At 41.3% G+C, this 16788-nt stretch overlaps 1 protein-coding gene across 2 annotated transcripts in view; it reads left to right on the top strand.

Annotated features, from left to right (window-relative positions):
- The window catches only part of SULF2 (sulfatase 2), a 134499-nt gene that overhangs the window by 14797 nt on the left and 102914 nt on the right, over window positions 1–16788 (top strand). For both annotated transcript variants that reach the window (XM_074288550.1, XM_074288549.1), the window contains exon 2: window positions 9418–9664. In XM_074288550.1, coding sequence (XP_074144651.1) covers window positions 9490–9664 — 175 coding nt within the window. In that variant the 5' untranslated portion in view covers window positions 9418–9489. The remainder of the gene's footprint in view (window positions 1–9417; window positions 9665–16788) is intronic.

Here is a 16788-nt window from a genome sequence, read left to right as displayed (position 1 = left end):
CCTAAATGTATCCTCAGTACAACTGCATCACATTGCTTTGCACATACAATGTCCCAAAAGTCAGTTTTTAGCTTTTATAGCTTTGAATTGCACCACTATTTTCAGAATGCCCATATAAGTGTGATTGTCAGCACCAGACAGAACATTAGAGATGCTATGTACCTCATCTTGTGCCCTCAGGGTTTTTATGTGCCCTTCGGGATCTCTCTACCTTGGAAGTCTTTTGTTCTGTTACTATTACTCTTATTATTTTTCCATATTAGTATTGTTATTGTTATTGCAGATGAGAAAGTATTCTGGAGAACTTAGGTGTCTTAGACCAAATCACACACCTAACAAAGGTATGGGGCATCAAGATCAAGGTCTCCTAACTTCTGCCTTTGTGTTTCTTCCCTGTCTACCATCCAGCTGCCTAGAAAGGGTAGCATTGTGAAGTTCAACAATTAGAACAGAACAATGACTTTCCTAAGGTCCAAATTTATTGCTTTTGGCCACAAAGAGGCTCTGGGGAGTCGTGACTTTATTTCAGGGCTGCAGGGGCTGCTTTTGTCCACAAGTGGGTCGATTGCTGAAGTGTGACACTGGACACAATGAGCAGAGGTGGACATTTCTATTTGTAATTGCATTCTCCCCACCTCCCTCCCCCAAAGCACGCAGGGACTGTCAATTGGCTTTATGCCTATGCACTGGACTAGTTAAATGTAATTTTCAAGGTGAAGAGAGCAGACTACATTGCAGACATCTACAAAACTCAGAATCCTCCGGGTGCTTTCTCCTGCAGATAAACTCATAAGGAGATTAGGTAGAGAGCATCCCTTCCAGGTATAGAATTTTTAAAATAAGCTGTTGTAGGTTAGTGTCTCCCAAAGTAGCCATGACAATTTTCCAAGTACAAGGGCTATATTAGGCCCTGGGAACAAGGCCTCTGGTGCCCACTAAGTGCCTGCCCTGCCTATAGGCCTAGATTTATGCCATCTGGGAAGGAACCTGCCACTTCCTGGACTTACAAGGTTTTTGCCATCCAAACACCCAGAGGCTCCCAGGGAAAATCTTTTGAAAATCCAGCCATCCTTGACTAATTCCCTAAGTGATTTTGAGCCAGTCACATTCTAGCAGGAGACAGAGGCAGACCAACCTGAAATACCCAACCTAAACCAGCATCTGTCAGGAGAGGACATCAGCCCAGCACCTGGAGCTAGAGCAAGGCAGCCAAGGGATCCCCTCCATTGCAGGATCAGGACTAGAGCAGTGCCCAGTGCAGGAGGAACCAGGAACCCCGTATCTAGTGAGAGACAGAGTCAGACCAGCATTCAAGCCAGAACCACAGCAAAAGATAAGGCCAGACAATTCCTGCCAAAGGTGGAGTCTGTTCTTAGCTGTGAAACTCAAGATTGGGCAGCTCTTACCCACAACAAAACACTTGCCCAAGTTTAGAAAAAGATGTAATGAGCAGGACAGTTTTGCTATTAGCAGTTAAATTTGTAACAGAAGTTCAGTTTCTAATACAGTTCTCTTTATATATTGAGATGAAAATTGAAATTTGACTTTATATATTGAAATTGTCTATACTGAAATGTCTGAAGCAGCAGATAGAACTCTAGGTCTGTGATCAGGAAGACCTGAGTTCAAGTTCAGCCTCTGATACTATGTGATCCTCAACAAGTTACTTAACTTTGATTTGCCTCAGTTTCCTCATCTGAAAAATGGAAATAATATGGTAGTGTTTGTCTTTCATACAGAAGAGGAAGAAAATACCATCATTATGTTGGGATCAGGGCATCTGACTGGCTGATCAAACCAATATGAGCCTGGAAGGGTACTCAGGTCAAGCACAAATAGTCTATATGAACAAAAAATGGGAATAATAACAATGCCTGACTCCCCTCCCCTCTTATAAGAGTCAGATGAGATAATGGTTTAAAGGTGCTTTGCATAGTTCCTGGCACAAAGTAAGTGCTATATACATGTTCTTGTTGTTATTAATCATCATGAGGCATTTCTTAACTTTTTAGCCATTCTTTGATATCCTTCTTTTGTGCAAAGCCGGGAAAGAGGCCGATTCATCTTGGGAACCCCCAGATTGCCCTTCTGCTACCTCCTTTCCTCCCCATCCCTTAAAAAACAACTTCCAGATCCTTCATTTGCATTGTAATGTCAATGACTCATATGACCCTCCTTGCCTCCCCCATCCCAGGAGACTTTGCATTTTGGCAAGGATCTGAGCCTTAGATAGAGGGGGAGATGATGGGATGTTGAAAGCTCGGGCGTCAGCCGATGGATGTTGTGGGGATGGAGGTAAGCTGTGACCCCTGAAATCTCCCCAGTGGGGGCTGTGTTTGTAGAGTTGGTCTTCCTGTTTAAATGAGTAGAGATGTGCTGATTGCAAAAGCTAAGCTTAACTCATCTCCTGAACTTTGCCATTTCCTTCCCCTCCTCCAGCACTCCGGCCAGCCTTGGGGGGTAGTGACTCCCCAGCTCATCCCTGTGGAATGGGTATGATGGGCCCATGCAGTTTGAAGTGTGATTCATTCACCCCCCTTCCACAGAAGACCTCCTGGACATCCCGATGGAGGTGCAATGCTTCCAAAATCTGGCAGCCAGTTTTGCCCAACAAGATGGTAGGAGTTGGAACTGGAAAGGAGAATCTACACTAATCCTTCAGAGTGAAGGAAACACACTTCCCCAAAGGGAAGATGACTTGTTCAAGTTCACATAGGCACCCAGACTCATTCATTCCTGTTCCACACTTCCTGAGTCTGTTTTTCATTGTGCTTCATTGAGTTGTCCAGCATGGAGACATAGGATATTAGGGAGAATCTGCTCAGAATCATAGATTTTAGAGCTAAAGATTCCTTAAATCTTCTAGTCCAATCTTCTCATTTTTACAAACAACCCCAGATTTAAGGGACTTGATGAGCATTACAGAAACAGTTAATGTTAGAACCAGCCTGAGAATCCAGCATCCACTGACAAATCCAGTGTTCTTTGTCATTTTATCTGAATTTCTAATAGAGAAATGGAACGTTTGCCCCTGAGTGGGTGGTAAGTCTGTGACCACATTCCTGGGTTTAAAGCCCAGGAGGCCTTGTTCCCAGATTTTTCTGAAGCTAGCAACTTTAGCAAACCTAGTTTGTATTCAGACCCCAATGCTTATTATATGCATGACCTTAAACAAGTTATTTTTATCTTCCTGGACCTCAGTTTCTTTATCTGTTATATGGGGGAGAGGGAGAGGAATGTCTAGAGCAGGAATTCTCAAGCTGGGTTCTTCAGGATGTTTGTGAACTTAAATGGGAAGAAAATGTTATTTTCACTAACTTAATGAAATTTAGTATTGCCTTTAACTATGATTTTTTTTTTTAATTCTAAGAAGTATGTGTGTTTCACCATAGTGACAAAGGAGGCCATAACATAAAAAAGGTTAGGAACATCTGGTAGCCATTTCCAGCCCCAGATCCCTTGAGATGGCCCCAGTAGGGGAGAGGGAACTCTGGGTCAGAGGTAAGCAAGGCGGCCTGGTCACTGAGCACCAACTGGCATTTTCTTAAAAGTGCTTTTAAAAGCAGAGGATCCTTGCGCAAAGCTCCCCATACGTGGCTGTGGCCATCTATGACCATCCACACGGGAGCAAGCTCGTCCATTGTTGCAGAAGGGACGCCTTCTCTCCTTTGCCAAGATCTGACTGGCAGGGCCTCCTGTGGGCAGAGCAACCCAGTAACCTGTGCCTGGCCCCTGTAATCTTGCCATCCTGACCTTTTCCCCACCTGTGACTTCATCTATTGAAGTCTATTTCCCAATCTGTAAAATGGGATGATTGCCCTCCCCCTCCCTACCTCCCACCTATGTCTCATGAGATCATAGGTGTTGGAAGTGCTTTATAAACCTGCAGTGCTCTCCAGATGAAGGGAGCATTTGGATGACCCCTGCTTCCCTCAGTATGACTGCTCTGCTTCAGCTCCTTTCTTATTTATACCCCCTTTGCCCCAGATACTAACCGAGCATATCCCTATTCCACCAACTGCTCAGTTCACCTCCTGTCTTAGGTCTTGTTTCTCCCTTAAAATGCCCTCTCCTCTCCACCTCCCCTTTTGATATTATACTCCTCCTTCAAATCCCTGCCCTATCTGGTCTTGTGAACAGGGCCCCAGCTCTTCCCATTCAGAAAAACCTGGATTCAAATTCTGCTTCAAACATTTAGTAGCAAGAGCTTGGATGATCTCTAAAAATTTTTTTCTAATCATGATATTTTCTGATCATCCATAAACATAATCAGCCAACAAGCATTTGGGTGCTATTATCATTCATTTTGGTAAATTCACTGAGGAAATCATTTAACCTCTCTGCCTCAGTTTCCTTATATACAGTGTAAGCACTGGATTTAAAGACTTTAAGATGTCTTTTAGTTCTAAATCTCGAAGGCTGCTGAAGCTTAGGGACCCCTTCTCAGATTGTTTTAAAATTTATATTTAATGATTGCTTATAATAAATTTATAAAACTAAATACATAAGATTACAAAGGAAGCCAATTAGATTGAAATTATTAGAATGTTGTTTTTTAAAGTCAAATCCACAGATTCCTTCCACTCCATCTAATCCTTCCAAGCTGGAAATTATTTTTCCTCATTGAATCTGTTAATACTTTTTTGGGGGAGGAGGAGAAAGGTAAGAGTTCAGAGCTATGGGTTCAGTATTATAAAGAATTCCCAGTAAGGAAACTCCCTCTACCAATACAGATCAGTATTGCTGAAAATACTTTATATTATATTATATTTATGTACATATCCTGTTGCCTCTGTATTCCCAGATATCTGATGCCACTTGATATCAGCTCCCTATATGACCAAGCATGATATTTTGCACAAAGTGGATGCTCCATAGATAGATGTTTGTGGAAGGAAGGAAGGAAAGAGGGAGGAAGGGAGAAATAGAAGGAGAGAGAAGGAAGAAGAAAGGGAAGGAGGGAGGGAGGGAGGGAAGAAAAAAGGGTGGGAAGGAAAGAGGAAAGGAGGGAGGAAGAGAGAGAGGGAAAGGAAGAAAGGAATGAGTAAGTGTACAATTTGGCTCACTTATATGCTGTGGGACTGCCTCAGTGGTCCAGCTAGGCAGCGACAGAGTACTACTGTAGGGGAACCTCTACTGATGCATCTCACTTTGAGAGTGAACATTTTGCTTATGTGCTGAGGCAGGGTGGATAGGAAATGGGAGAGGGCTATGTGTACAGGGCTACAGTTCTTCTGTTCCTTTGTTCCTGGCTGGATTTTTTTTTTTCTTCCCTGCTATGTCTGGGGCCAGAGAAGTCATGGCCCTGCCCAAGAGAGAGAGCCATTGCCTACAGCAAAGGGAGGATCCGGGAAGAAGGGCTGACAGATGTGGATGTGTCATCCTGAGTCTAGACAGAATTCTGGATGTGAGAGGTTTTCACATTCCCCTTCTTCCTCGACCTCTCCCTCTTCCCTCAAGCTGGTTCCTTTACCTGAAATACCCTTCCCTTTGTCCATCTAAAATCTTATTTGACCCTTCAATGCCTTTCTCACCTGGATCTTGCTTCTAGTCCTGACTTTCGCTTTAGCTACCCATGGGATAGCTCTCTGGGTCCTAGTTATCTTGTATGTAAATTCGCGCTGGATTTGGAGTCTGAGGATCTGGGTTAAAATCCTGCCCTACCATTTAGACTATCTCTGTGACCTTCAGCAGGTCACTTATCCATCCCTTCTGATTCTTAATTTCCTTATCTATAAAATGGGGTGGGGTAGACTAAAATATCTGTAAAATCCCTTCCCTCCCATGAGTATAGGACATCTACTCTTCTGGCTTTCAAGAAGGACACAAAAATTAGATCAGATGCAATGCCTGTCCTCATAGAGGTTCCAACCCCACAGGGGATATGTTGAGTATACAGACAGCTATAAATTTCAGAAACATACTTGAGAACATGTATTAGGTGCAGACAGTGCCACATGAGGCTAGGGACAGGAGATCGAGGTGGGAGGGGGATAGCCAGAGCCAAAGCTGCTTTCCTGGGAAGAAGGTTTCTCCTCTATCTCATTTTCCCCTTACTTTCCTTTTCCCATACTGGCCTGGGTTTTCCCAAACAAGTTATTCTGCCCATGTTTAATTTTCCGAAAATTAAAATTAAAATTTTCCGAAAGAAAAAAAAAAAAAAAAAAAAAAAGAATACAGTATAGAGGGACATGACTGGGTAAGTCAGGTTCTAGTTTTCCTGAGCGACGTAAAGCAAATTACTTCTTCCTTTTCTCAGTTTCATCTATAAACATCAGAGGGCTAGACCAGATAATCTCTAAGAGTCCTTCTAATTTTGTGTTCTGAGATCTTCCTCATCACCACCATCTCCTACCAGCTCTGACATTGTGTCCTAAGGATCTTCTATTCTGTGATGTTCCATATTCTAAGAGCCCAAGGGCCTTTCCCCTCCCACACTCCCAATTCTTTTTTTTTTTTTTTTTGAGGCTGGGGTTAAGTGACTTGCCCAGGGTCACACAGCTAGGCAGTGTTAAGTGTCTGAGTTCAGATTTGAACTCAGGTCCTCCTGAATTCAAGGCTGGTGCTCTATCCACTGCGCCACCTAGCTGTCCCTACACTCCCAATTCTAAGGGCCCTTCCCTCAGCAACAGTCTAGGAATCAATAATGAATGTCTGCATAGAAGTATTGAAATCTATTTTGATTTCAAAATACTAACTCATGTCTCTCTTGACATTTCTCCAGGTTAAATACAGATGCAGGAGCTAATTTTTCTGCAAATATTGGGAATTAGCTGTTTCCAAAGACCTTATACTGGGATAGAGAGCCTTGGGCTTGAAAGAAGATGCCAGCACTGCACTCAGAGAGGAGACTGATTGTGTGGTTCTGAAATTGGCTCATAGGAACAAAGCTGTGCTATTTGCTTTTTGGATGGAATATCAAGTTGGTTTTGCTGAATGGGGTTCAGTGTAGGCCCTTTTCGCTCAGCTACTTTGAGTCTCACAAAAAGTAGGCAGCTTCCCTTGTGTCATTTTTTAAATTGATTTTCACCACATTATTACAGTGAGCTGGCAGTGGGCCAGGGAAAATCATGGCTTGAGAAATTCATCAAAAATTGACTCATTGATCACTTGATCTGATATAATAATTAGCACTTGTTCATCTTTATCTCCTTGCTACTGGTTCTCTGGCTAAAATTAGGGAAAGGAAATCCCATTGATTCTGAAGAATCCCAGTGGAAATTTTTGTCATTTCCCAGGAGAACGATCTCTCTCCCACAGGATCAGTCAGGTGACAGGCTTACACTTGGAGTACATATCTCAGCCCGTGTCTGCATGAGCCGCTGCTGACACCAGGAAATTCAGTCTCCTTGGCATGTCCCAGCTTAAAATCTTGGTGCAAATTCTTTGTACTATAGTGGAAGAATTAGCACAGAGAAAAAAGGGGACTTGGCAAAAGCCACTCTAGCAAATGCTGTGGAGACATTACAGGTTATCCCAGCTGATTTGCATTGCTTAAGGTATATACTTTGGGATTCCATTAACTGAGAAAGGTTTTGTCCTCCAAAAGCAAAAAGATCTGTTTCTCATCATAAGTGTGTCATGCTCATTTCAGTCAGGATGTTGACATCTCACAGACCTGTCCTATGTTATAATACTTTGCTAATAATAAAATCACTTATGTGGAGCACCTTCCCTCTGGAGAACATGGAGCACTTGCACATCTCTGCTCTCTTTTGTCCTCAGAGGGGCCCCGTGAGTGATAGGTAAGGACGGGTATTTCACAGATGGACAGCAGAGAGGTTGTCATTTGCCCAAGGTCACACAATAAACCAGCTGTAAAACCTTGACTCCTTGACCCTTTTTGGAGGGGAAGGACTGTGCTCCATTCCCGTTAGATAAAAGAAACAACATACATTTACTCCTGGGAAGACACTTGAAAGTTCATTTTGATAAGAAGTAGAATGTCACTTGAAAGAACAAGCTGGCTGTGTTAGCACAGGGAAATTCTCCAGTTATACTCCAATTGCATGACACTGTCCTTGTTGCTATGGCTTTGCACCTGAAGCTATACCTTGAACAACATGGACAAAATTATGATAATGGCTTACGTGGTATTCATTTAAAAGGGGGGGAGGATAGGAGTGGCTAGATGGCACAGTAGATAGAGTACCCTCCCTGATGTCAGGAGAACTCAAGTTCAAATCCAATCTCTAACACTTAACATGTTCTAGCTGTGTGGCCCTGAACAAGTCACTTACCCCAATTGCCACACAAAAAGAGGGGGTTGATATTTTGTTTTTTATATTATCTTCATTTCCCAATATGTGCCTCCCTTGATATCCATTTCTTATAAAAGAAAAAAAGAGAAGCAAAGTTATCTTTTTTAAAAATACCTTTAATAACAACTAATACATAGAGTCCAATGATATAAGCAATGCCCCCCCTTACCATAGTCTTCTACCTTTACAAAGAAGGAAGGGAAAAGGTTGCCTAACACTTTTAAGGTCCCCAAAACATATGTATGCTCTCTGTCTCTTTTCTCTTTCTTTTCTCTGTCTCTGTTTCTCTGTCTTTGTCTTTCTATTTCCCCCTCTCTCTCCTCTTTCTTCTCTTTCCCTCTCCTTTCCTTCTTCCTTCCTTCTTTTCTTTTTCTCTTTCTTTCTTTCTTTCTCTTTCTCTTCTTCTTTCTCTCTCCTCTCATACACACACTCTGTCTCTTTCTCTCTCTCTGCATCTGCTTAGCATTTGCCCTTTCTTTTTTCAAAAAAAGTTAATATTTTATTTTCCCACTTATATGTAAAGACAATTTTCAGCATTTATCTTTTGAAAGATTTTGCGTTCCAAATTTTTCTCTCTCCCTCCTTCCAGAGACAGCAAGCAGTGTGATATAGGTTATATGTGCCAAAGCACACTCTCCAGGAAAATCCTATGAGATAGATGGTATCTGTATTACATTATCCCCTCTGCAAAAACTGAGGCTCCCAGATGTTGGGGCTTACCCAGGGTTGCCCAACTAGCAAATGTCAAAGCGTGGCTTTGAATCCTTTCTCCAGCTTCACTTCCAATGCTCTTTCTATCACAAGTGTGACAAGAGCTTGATTTCTTCTTTCCTCTCTTCTTTGAAGAGTGTGTCTCAAGAGTTCAGTTGTCTAGAGGCAAGTGGTTTCTCAGGTTGGGGGTTGGGAAGTTAGGGCATCATCCGACACTCCAGATGATTGCCGGACTCCAGCAGAGAGAGGTCCCTGGAGCCGTGTGTCGTCTTGGGAAACTAAACATATTTTGCTCCTGCTCTGTGTGGACTCAAGACGAGCTGGCTGTGGCTTACTTATCTTTTTCAAAGAATTTCACAGTTCGTGCAAAACAATTTCCTTAAAAGTTAATTTTGGGTTATTTTTGTATGAATATCAATGTGGTTTTCTCTTTTGTTACTCACAGATCTGAAATAGGAGAAGATAAAGAAAACAACTTCGATTTCCCGGGTTTCACAGGAACCGAATCAGTGAAATAATGGCTCCCTACACCCTTCTCCTCGGCTTATTCACTGTGACTGTACTCTCCCTGCTGGACAGCAGCTCAGCCTTCCTGTCAAGCCAGCGCCTCAAAGGGAGGTTCCAGAGGGACCGGAGAAACATCCGTCCAAACATCATCCTTGTCTTGACAGATGACCAGGATGTAGAGCTTGGTAAGAGACCCCAGACAGATTCTCTCAGTCAAAAAAATTGTAAACCATCTCTGGCAGAGTTCTGAGGCCATAGCCATACAGCATTCCAAGTGAAGCCAGTCAGAACTATCTGGTTCTAAATCAACTTGAGTAACAGACAGATAGAGGTTTGTCTCATAAGTAGATCTGAAAAGTAGATTTTTCCACTTGTTCTCCCTTCTCCCAAACTTCCAGGGCTTTCCTGGTGAAAATTTGCAGTACTCCTCAAGGATTGGGGGGATCCAGGCTGGGAGGAGCAGGGCTGGGGGGGGGGGATGCTGACACTGCAGAGAACTGACCAGCTACTACTAGCTTCATGCCCTTGGCTTACTTTTCCCCTCCTCAGGAAGACAGGATTATGATACCTAGCTTGAGATCAACCAGATAAAACTTGGAAATGGACAGGTTGGAAACCAACCTGTTGACGAACCCCTCTGCTTGAAATAGCATCTCTGCAGAAAGTGTGACAGACAATCCAAAGGAAAACCACTTGATTACACTATTTTCCCTAAATATAGATTTCCTTGGTTATGAAATGAAATACAAAAGCATTTATTAAGCCACTACTGTGTACCACATACTGTGCTAAGTGCTTTTATAAATAGTCTCTCATTTGATCTTCACACATACTCTCTCTTTCTATCTCCGTCTCTGTCTTTCTTTGCATATGGTTAGTATTTTCCTTTTTTCAAAAAATTTAATAATATTTTTGAGTAATACATAAATGCAATTTTCAACATTTATCTTTTGAAAGATCATTTTAATTTCATCATTTTTAGATGAGGCAAACAATGTTAGATGAGTTATCCACAATCACACTGCAAGGACATGTCCAAAGCTGGATTTGAATTCAGCTCTTTCTGTCTCTAGGCCCAGCCTTCTATTTACTTTGCCACCTCCTGCTGTTGGCTGCAAACCCATCTTTTTTAGGATCCCTTATCCAATAGAACAAGCAGAAGTTGGTATTTTAGATGCTGAGAAGAGATGATTTCTATAAAACCAACTCACTTCCTGTAACAACTTTTGTTAGCGATCATAGGAATAGATTTTCCCAGAAGAGTTTATATGAGCAAAGAGAATTCACAGAAAGGAAGCAAACAGCATCCAAAGAATGTTATTGGTAATTCTGACATACAAGATGCAGACCTGCCAGGCAGTCTGTTTAAGATTACTCATATTCAGGAATTAACGGATATTTGCAGTGGTGCAAGTTTTATATTTCCAAGCAAAATTTTGCCAAGGATGCTTCTAAATTACCCCAGAAACATTGCCCTTTGTAAGTATTTAATAAATATTTGGATGAGTGAGTGAAGAAATGTTCTCCTCACCCATCCTATGGGTTCCATAGTATGGTCACCTATGGGTTACAAATCATAGCAATTCCTATTGGAGTTTATTGAGTCAGGGGCAGGGGTGACATGGTTAGACCCGAGTTTTAGGAATATCACTGAGAACTGAGTGGAACGAGACATGAGACAAAGGAATCAGGAATCAATTGCAGTAGTCCAGGTACGAGGAAATGAGCATGGTGACCATGTCCAGAGAAAAGAGGAATGGAATCATACTTAGGGACTTGGGACTCACTAGTTGTATAACAGTGGATAAATCACTTTAACCATGCAGGACTCTGTTTCTTCATCTGCAAAGTAGGAACAAGGAATACTTCTTCCACCCACCTTCACAAGGTTGTCCTGGGACACATGCTTTTTGGAAACTTTATTGCATCACAGAATTTCAAGTGTAATTATAGCACCTACCTCCCAGGTTGTTTCGAGGAACAAATGAGATCATATTTATAAAGCATTTAGCACAACTTATTTCTTAAGCACATAGTAGGTGCTTAATAAATGCTCATATTTGATCCTCTGGGCTTTTTAAAGACAGGTTAGACTGTCCCTTTCAGTCCTCTTACTTACACCTGACTTTTGTCCACATAATCCTTTAACACTAATCATCTCGCCGACCTTGCCATGACACATGTTTTCCCAATCTGTTGGCTATCCCCCATCCCTTGAGTGATCTCCTTCCTTCACTCCTTCTCCCAACTCCCTGACTTTCTTCACATCCCAGCAAAAAATTCACTTTTTGTAGAAGCCTTTCCCATTCCCTCTTAAGACTACCATAGTCTTCCTTTTAAAAATTACCTCTCATTTATTCTGCATATTTTTATGTTGTTCCCTCCCTCCCATTTCCCCATTAGATTGTAACCTCCTTGAGGGACTGTCTTTTGCCTTTATAACCCTAGCACTTCTTCAGCTCCTGTGCTTGTGGATCGATTCAGGTAGGGCACCAGCCCGATTCTCATCCCCTGTGACATGGTATGTGTCAAGCTTAAAACAATGCTCCAGTCAGGTTTTGCCTGGAAATTGTTGTCCAGAACCAGCCGGCTCTGCCCATAAAAGAAAAAGGGTTGTGGGCGTGATCTGGTCAAAGGAGCCAGAGAAAAACCACAGTAGGTTTTTGATCCAGCAAAGGTTCTGTTCCTCTTGTAAGTTCCCAGTATCTCAGGCTTCAGATCAGTGCCCTAAAGTGTTTCTTCCTAACAGATAAGCTGGAGCTTTGTAGCAGTTGAGCTGACTTTGAAGATAGGTTGAGTTCCTTCTAGGAGGTGGGGAAACGACAATGCTTTTGAAACCGCAAGACAGACTCAGTTCAATAATGCATGTCCCAAAAAGCTGAACCCATTAGCTCACAGTCTGGTGCAACTTGCAGTCCAGAGGGTGGTCCTAAAAAATTTATCGTCTGCTATTTTCTGCTCCTCTGTGATGCGGCTGTACTGCTCCTCTGGGTTACAGCCTTCCTTTCTAAGATAATCCAGGGCCTCTTTCCAATTTCAAGCACGGTGAACAGCTGTCCACACCAATTAAGGTCTGGCTGGCGCGCTGGTACCTGATAAAACCAAGATTAGAGATCCATCCTGTTCCTTTAATTGACGGGGGCTATTTTGTTGTTCTTGTTGTTGTTGGACCACATTTTTTTATTCTTTTGCTGCAAGTGGATGAGCCTCCCCAGGTGGCTAATTGGGATTGTCACCGGGGTTAATTCTGAGCATGTCAGAATCACTCAGCTTTCTGCTTGTTGGTCAGTGAGCTGCATGGAGCTAGATTTCCAGAAAGGTTAGAAAAATTCCCCGTTTGAATGATCTGCAAGGACCTTTTCTATTTCAGGCAGTTCTTTTTATGAAGAGATTAAGAAAGAAAGACAACACCGGAGCAGTCATTGGAAGGGGTTTTGCAAAGGCACTTTTTTGCCACAGACTCGAATTCCCAAAAATAATAAAAACAATAACAATGGCTGGCTATATTTAGCGATTTAAAGTTTGCCAAGCATTTTACTCACATTATAACTGAATTGATTCTCACTAACCACCTTGTGAGGTAGGTGTTATTCATATTCCCAATTCACAGATGAAGAAACTGAGGCTTGTGTTTAAATGATTCAGTTTAGAGTCCCACAACTGGCAAGTGTCTGAACAAGAATTTGTTCTCAGGTCTTCCTGACTCGGGGCTCAGTCTCTCTCCCCTACACCATGCTGCCTCAGAGAAACCAGATGTTCCTGGCTTGGTTTGTGCCAGGGAGTGGTGCTGGGAAATGAGTAGGAGGCGAAGAATAGCGTCTCAGGAGGCTGACATTTCTGAGTTATGGTGCTGCTCTTAGTCAGTGCCCTAAGTTTGGGGGATGAACTTTTGAGAAGTGGCTTTCATTCCTTCAGGCAGCACACCAGAGAAGGCCTCTCACTTTAAGAAAAATCCCTTGTTTCAATTTGATACAACAAACAATTATGGAGCACCCACTTTGTGCAGGTAGAACTAACTAAAAATGTATCTGGGTCCTTAAGGACCTTAGGATAGGAGAAATACAAGCTATCTATACAAATAAATACCCAATGTTCTGTGAGAGTTTATGGAAAAGAGATAATTTAAATCAATTCAAAATTTACATTTTAAAAGCATTCTTTGCTTTGGGGGGAGTTTTGTATAATCTCACCTCTTATGAGCATTATCTGTTTACAAACAGGTCAATATTTGAGTTAGTCTAGTTTTGAGAATGTGAAAAAGTGGTTAAAGACCTGAGTCTTGGCCCCAGCTCCCTCTCAGGTTGCTGCATTAGAGCAAGTCTTTTCCCTCTCCCTATCAGTAAAATTAAGAACTAGATGGTCTCTAATGTCTTACCAGTGTCAAGCATGTGAATCATTACCAGTTAAAGAATTATCATAAAGAAAGAGAAAGCATCTCTGAAATGCAACTATTTGAAAACTTATACATTAATAGGTCCCTTCCCTCCTTGTGCTATTGGTCAGTTATATAGTCATGTCCGACTTTATGGCCCCATCTGTAGTTTTCTTGGCAAAGGTGCTGGAATGGTCTGCCATTTTCTTCTCCAGCTCATTTTAGAGATGAGGAAGCGGAGGTAAACAGGGTTAAGTAGCTTGCCCAGGGACACACACATGGTAAGTGTCTGAGGTTGGATTCGAACTGAGCTCTTCTTCCTAACTTCATGCTTAGCACTCTATCCACTGAGACACCAGCTGCTGCCTCCTCTCTAGAATGTTGCATAAAACGAGGCATATCCATCTTTAGTGCTTCCCACCAAGTATAAAAGTATGGTCATAGTTCTGAATTCAGTTTATTAAATAAAACTTTAACCAATGCTTTAAATGATAAATAAAAATGCTTTAAATGATAAATAGAAATGCTTTAAATAAAGCATTTATTAAATATCTTCTATGCTTCCATGAGGGTGTAAAGACAAAATGAAACTCTTTGTCATCAAGGAACTTAGCATTTCCTAGAAACTAATCAATAAACACTTATTAAACATTTACTATATGGTAAATTCTGGGCTACTTCCTAGAGATAAAGCAAAAATGAACCCTTCCCTGCCTTTAAGGAGCTTACATTCTCACAGGGGAGATAACTTGTATATATTTATATTTTAATATGCACAAAATGGATACAAGGTTGTTTTGAGAAGGCGTGTGTTTGTGTGTGTAGGATAAAATATGGAGGGGCCGGAGGCAGCCTGTTTGAGTAAGAAGAGAGAGCATATTCAAGAAACACCTAGTGAATGTGTGTGTTATGTGCATACATATGTTGTATGTAATCACATGATATACACAAGTGTGTGCAAATACACCCAGAGACAGCTAGGTGGTATAGTGGCTAGAGCACTAGACTTGGAATTAGGAAGACTTATCTTCTTTAGTTCAAATACATCCTCAGAAATTTCCTGCCTGTTTGTGGGCAAACCATTTAAACCCTGTTTCCTCAGTTTCCCCATCTGTAAAATGAGCTGGAGAAAGAAACAGTAAACCACTCCAGTATCTTTGCCAAGAAAATCCCAAAAAGGGGGTCACAAAGTCAGGCATGATTGAAAAACAACTAAACAACAAAATGTGTGTATAGACATGTGTGCATGCGTCTATGTATAGATGCATGTATGTTTGTACATGTGTATATGTAGTATGTATATACAGAGAACTAGGTAGCCGATGTATGTAATTACAGTTGCATTTCAATATAATTGGCTTCCTTTGTAATCCTTTGTATTTTATTTTATGCATTTAAAAACATCATTCTCACAAGGGGTCCATAGGCTTCAATGGGCTGCCACTTGGATTTATGCCACAAAAATGATGAAGAACCTCTTTTTTCACTTAATAATATTTTATTCTTTTCCAATAACATGAAAAGATAATTTTCAACATTAATTTTTGTAAAATTTCAAATTCCAAATTTTCTCTCACCTTCCCTAGGACAGTAAAAAGTCTGATATAGGTTATAGATGAATAATTCTATTAAATGTATTTCCACATCAGTCACATTGTGAAAGAAGAATCAGAACAAAGAGAAAAAAGCCATGAGAAAGGGGAGGGGGGGAAATAAAAATAATATGCTTCTATCAACATTCAGTCCCCATTCTCTAGATGAAGATGGCGCTTTGCATCCCAAGTCTATTGGAACTTTCTTAGATCACTGTATTGCTGAGAAGAGCTAAGTCTATCAAGGTTGAGCATCACACTATATTACTGTTATTATGTACAGTGTTCTCCTGGTTCTGTTCATTTCACTCAGTATCAGTTCATGTAAATCTTTCCAGGTCTTTCTGAAATCCGTCTGTTAATCATTTCTTATAGCCAATAGTGTTCTATTCCATTCATATACCACAGCTTAGAACCCCTATTTTACAGTTCAGTTTTCTTTCTTTTTTTTCTTTTTGAGGCAGTTGGTTAAGTGACTTGCCCAGGTGTTACTTGACACAGTGTTAAGTGTCTGAGGCTGGATTTGAACTCAGGTCCTCTTGACTTCAGACTAGTGCTCTATCCACTGTACCCCCTAGAGCCCCTATCTAAAAGACATTCAGGAGGTGTGAAGTTGACTTGCACAAGGAAGGGTCAGGTCAGACCTCTGCTTTAGGACTTTGGGTGTGATGGCATTTTGAAGGAGGGATTCCAGAATAGAGATTTCCAAAAAAGGAATCCCAATTTTTTTCTCTCAATAGCATTCTAGTTCTCCCTCTGCATGAGAGAATTTTCCATTCCAAGTCTGCTGGAATTGTCTTGGATCACCACATTGCTGAGAAGAGCTAAATCTATCATGGTTGATCACATAATCTTGTTGTTGCCATGTATAATGTTCTTCTGATTCTGCTCACTTTATTCAGCATCAGTTCATGTAAATCTTTTCCAGCTTTTCTGAAATCCGACTGTTCATCATTTCTTACAGAACAATAATATTCCATAACATTCATACATCATAATTTACTCCCTCATTCTCCAATTGATGGGCATTCATTCAGTTTCCAGTTTCTAGCCACTACAAAGAGGGCTGCCACAAACATTTTGGCACATACAGGTCCCTTTCCCTCCTTTAGGATCTCTTTGGGATATAAGCCCAGTAGTAGCACTGCTAAGGTTATGTGTGCACAATTTGATAGCCCTTTGGACTATCCAAATTTCCCTCCAAAATGATGGGATCATTTCAAAACAGAGAGACCAATTACTAAGCAATTTTCAATGTTTTGGGTGAGAGATGGTGAGGCCATTATGTAGAAAGAAGTAATGAGAAGAGAATGTGTTTCAAACATACTTAGCTGTCAAAAACTTC

The sequence above is a fragment of the Sminthopsis crassicaudata genome, chromosome 2 (assembly GCF_048593235.1).
Source record: "Sminthopsis crassicaudata isolate SCR6 chromosome 2, ASM4859323v1, whole genome shotgun sequence".
NCBI lineage: Eukaryota > Metazoa > Chordata > Mammalia > Dasyuromorphia > Dasyuridae > Sminthopsis > Sminthopsis crassicaudata.
The sequence above is the reverse complement of the archived record's forward strand: the minus strand, read 5'-3'. Positions and strand labels throughout refer to the sequence as shown.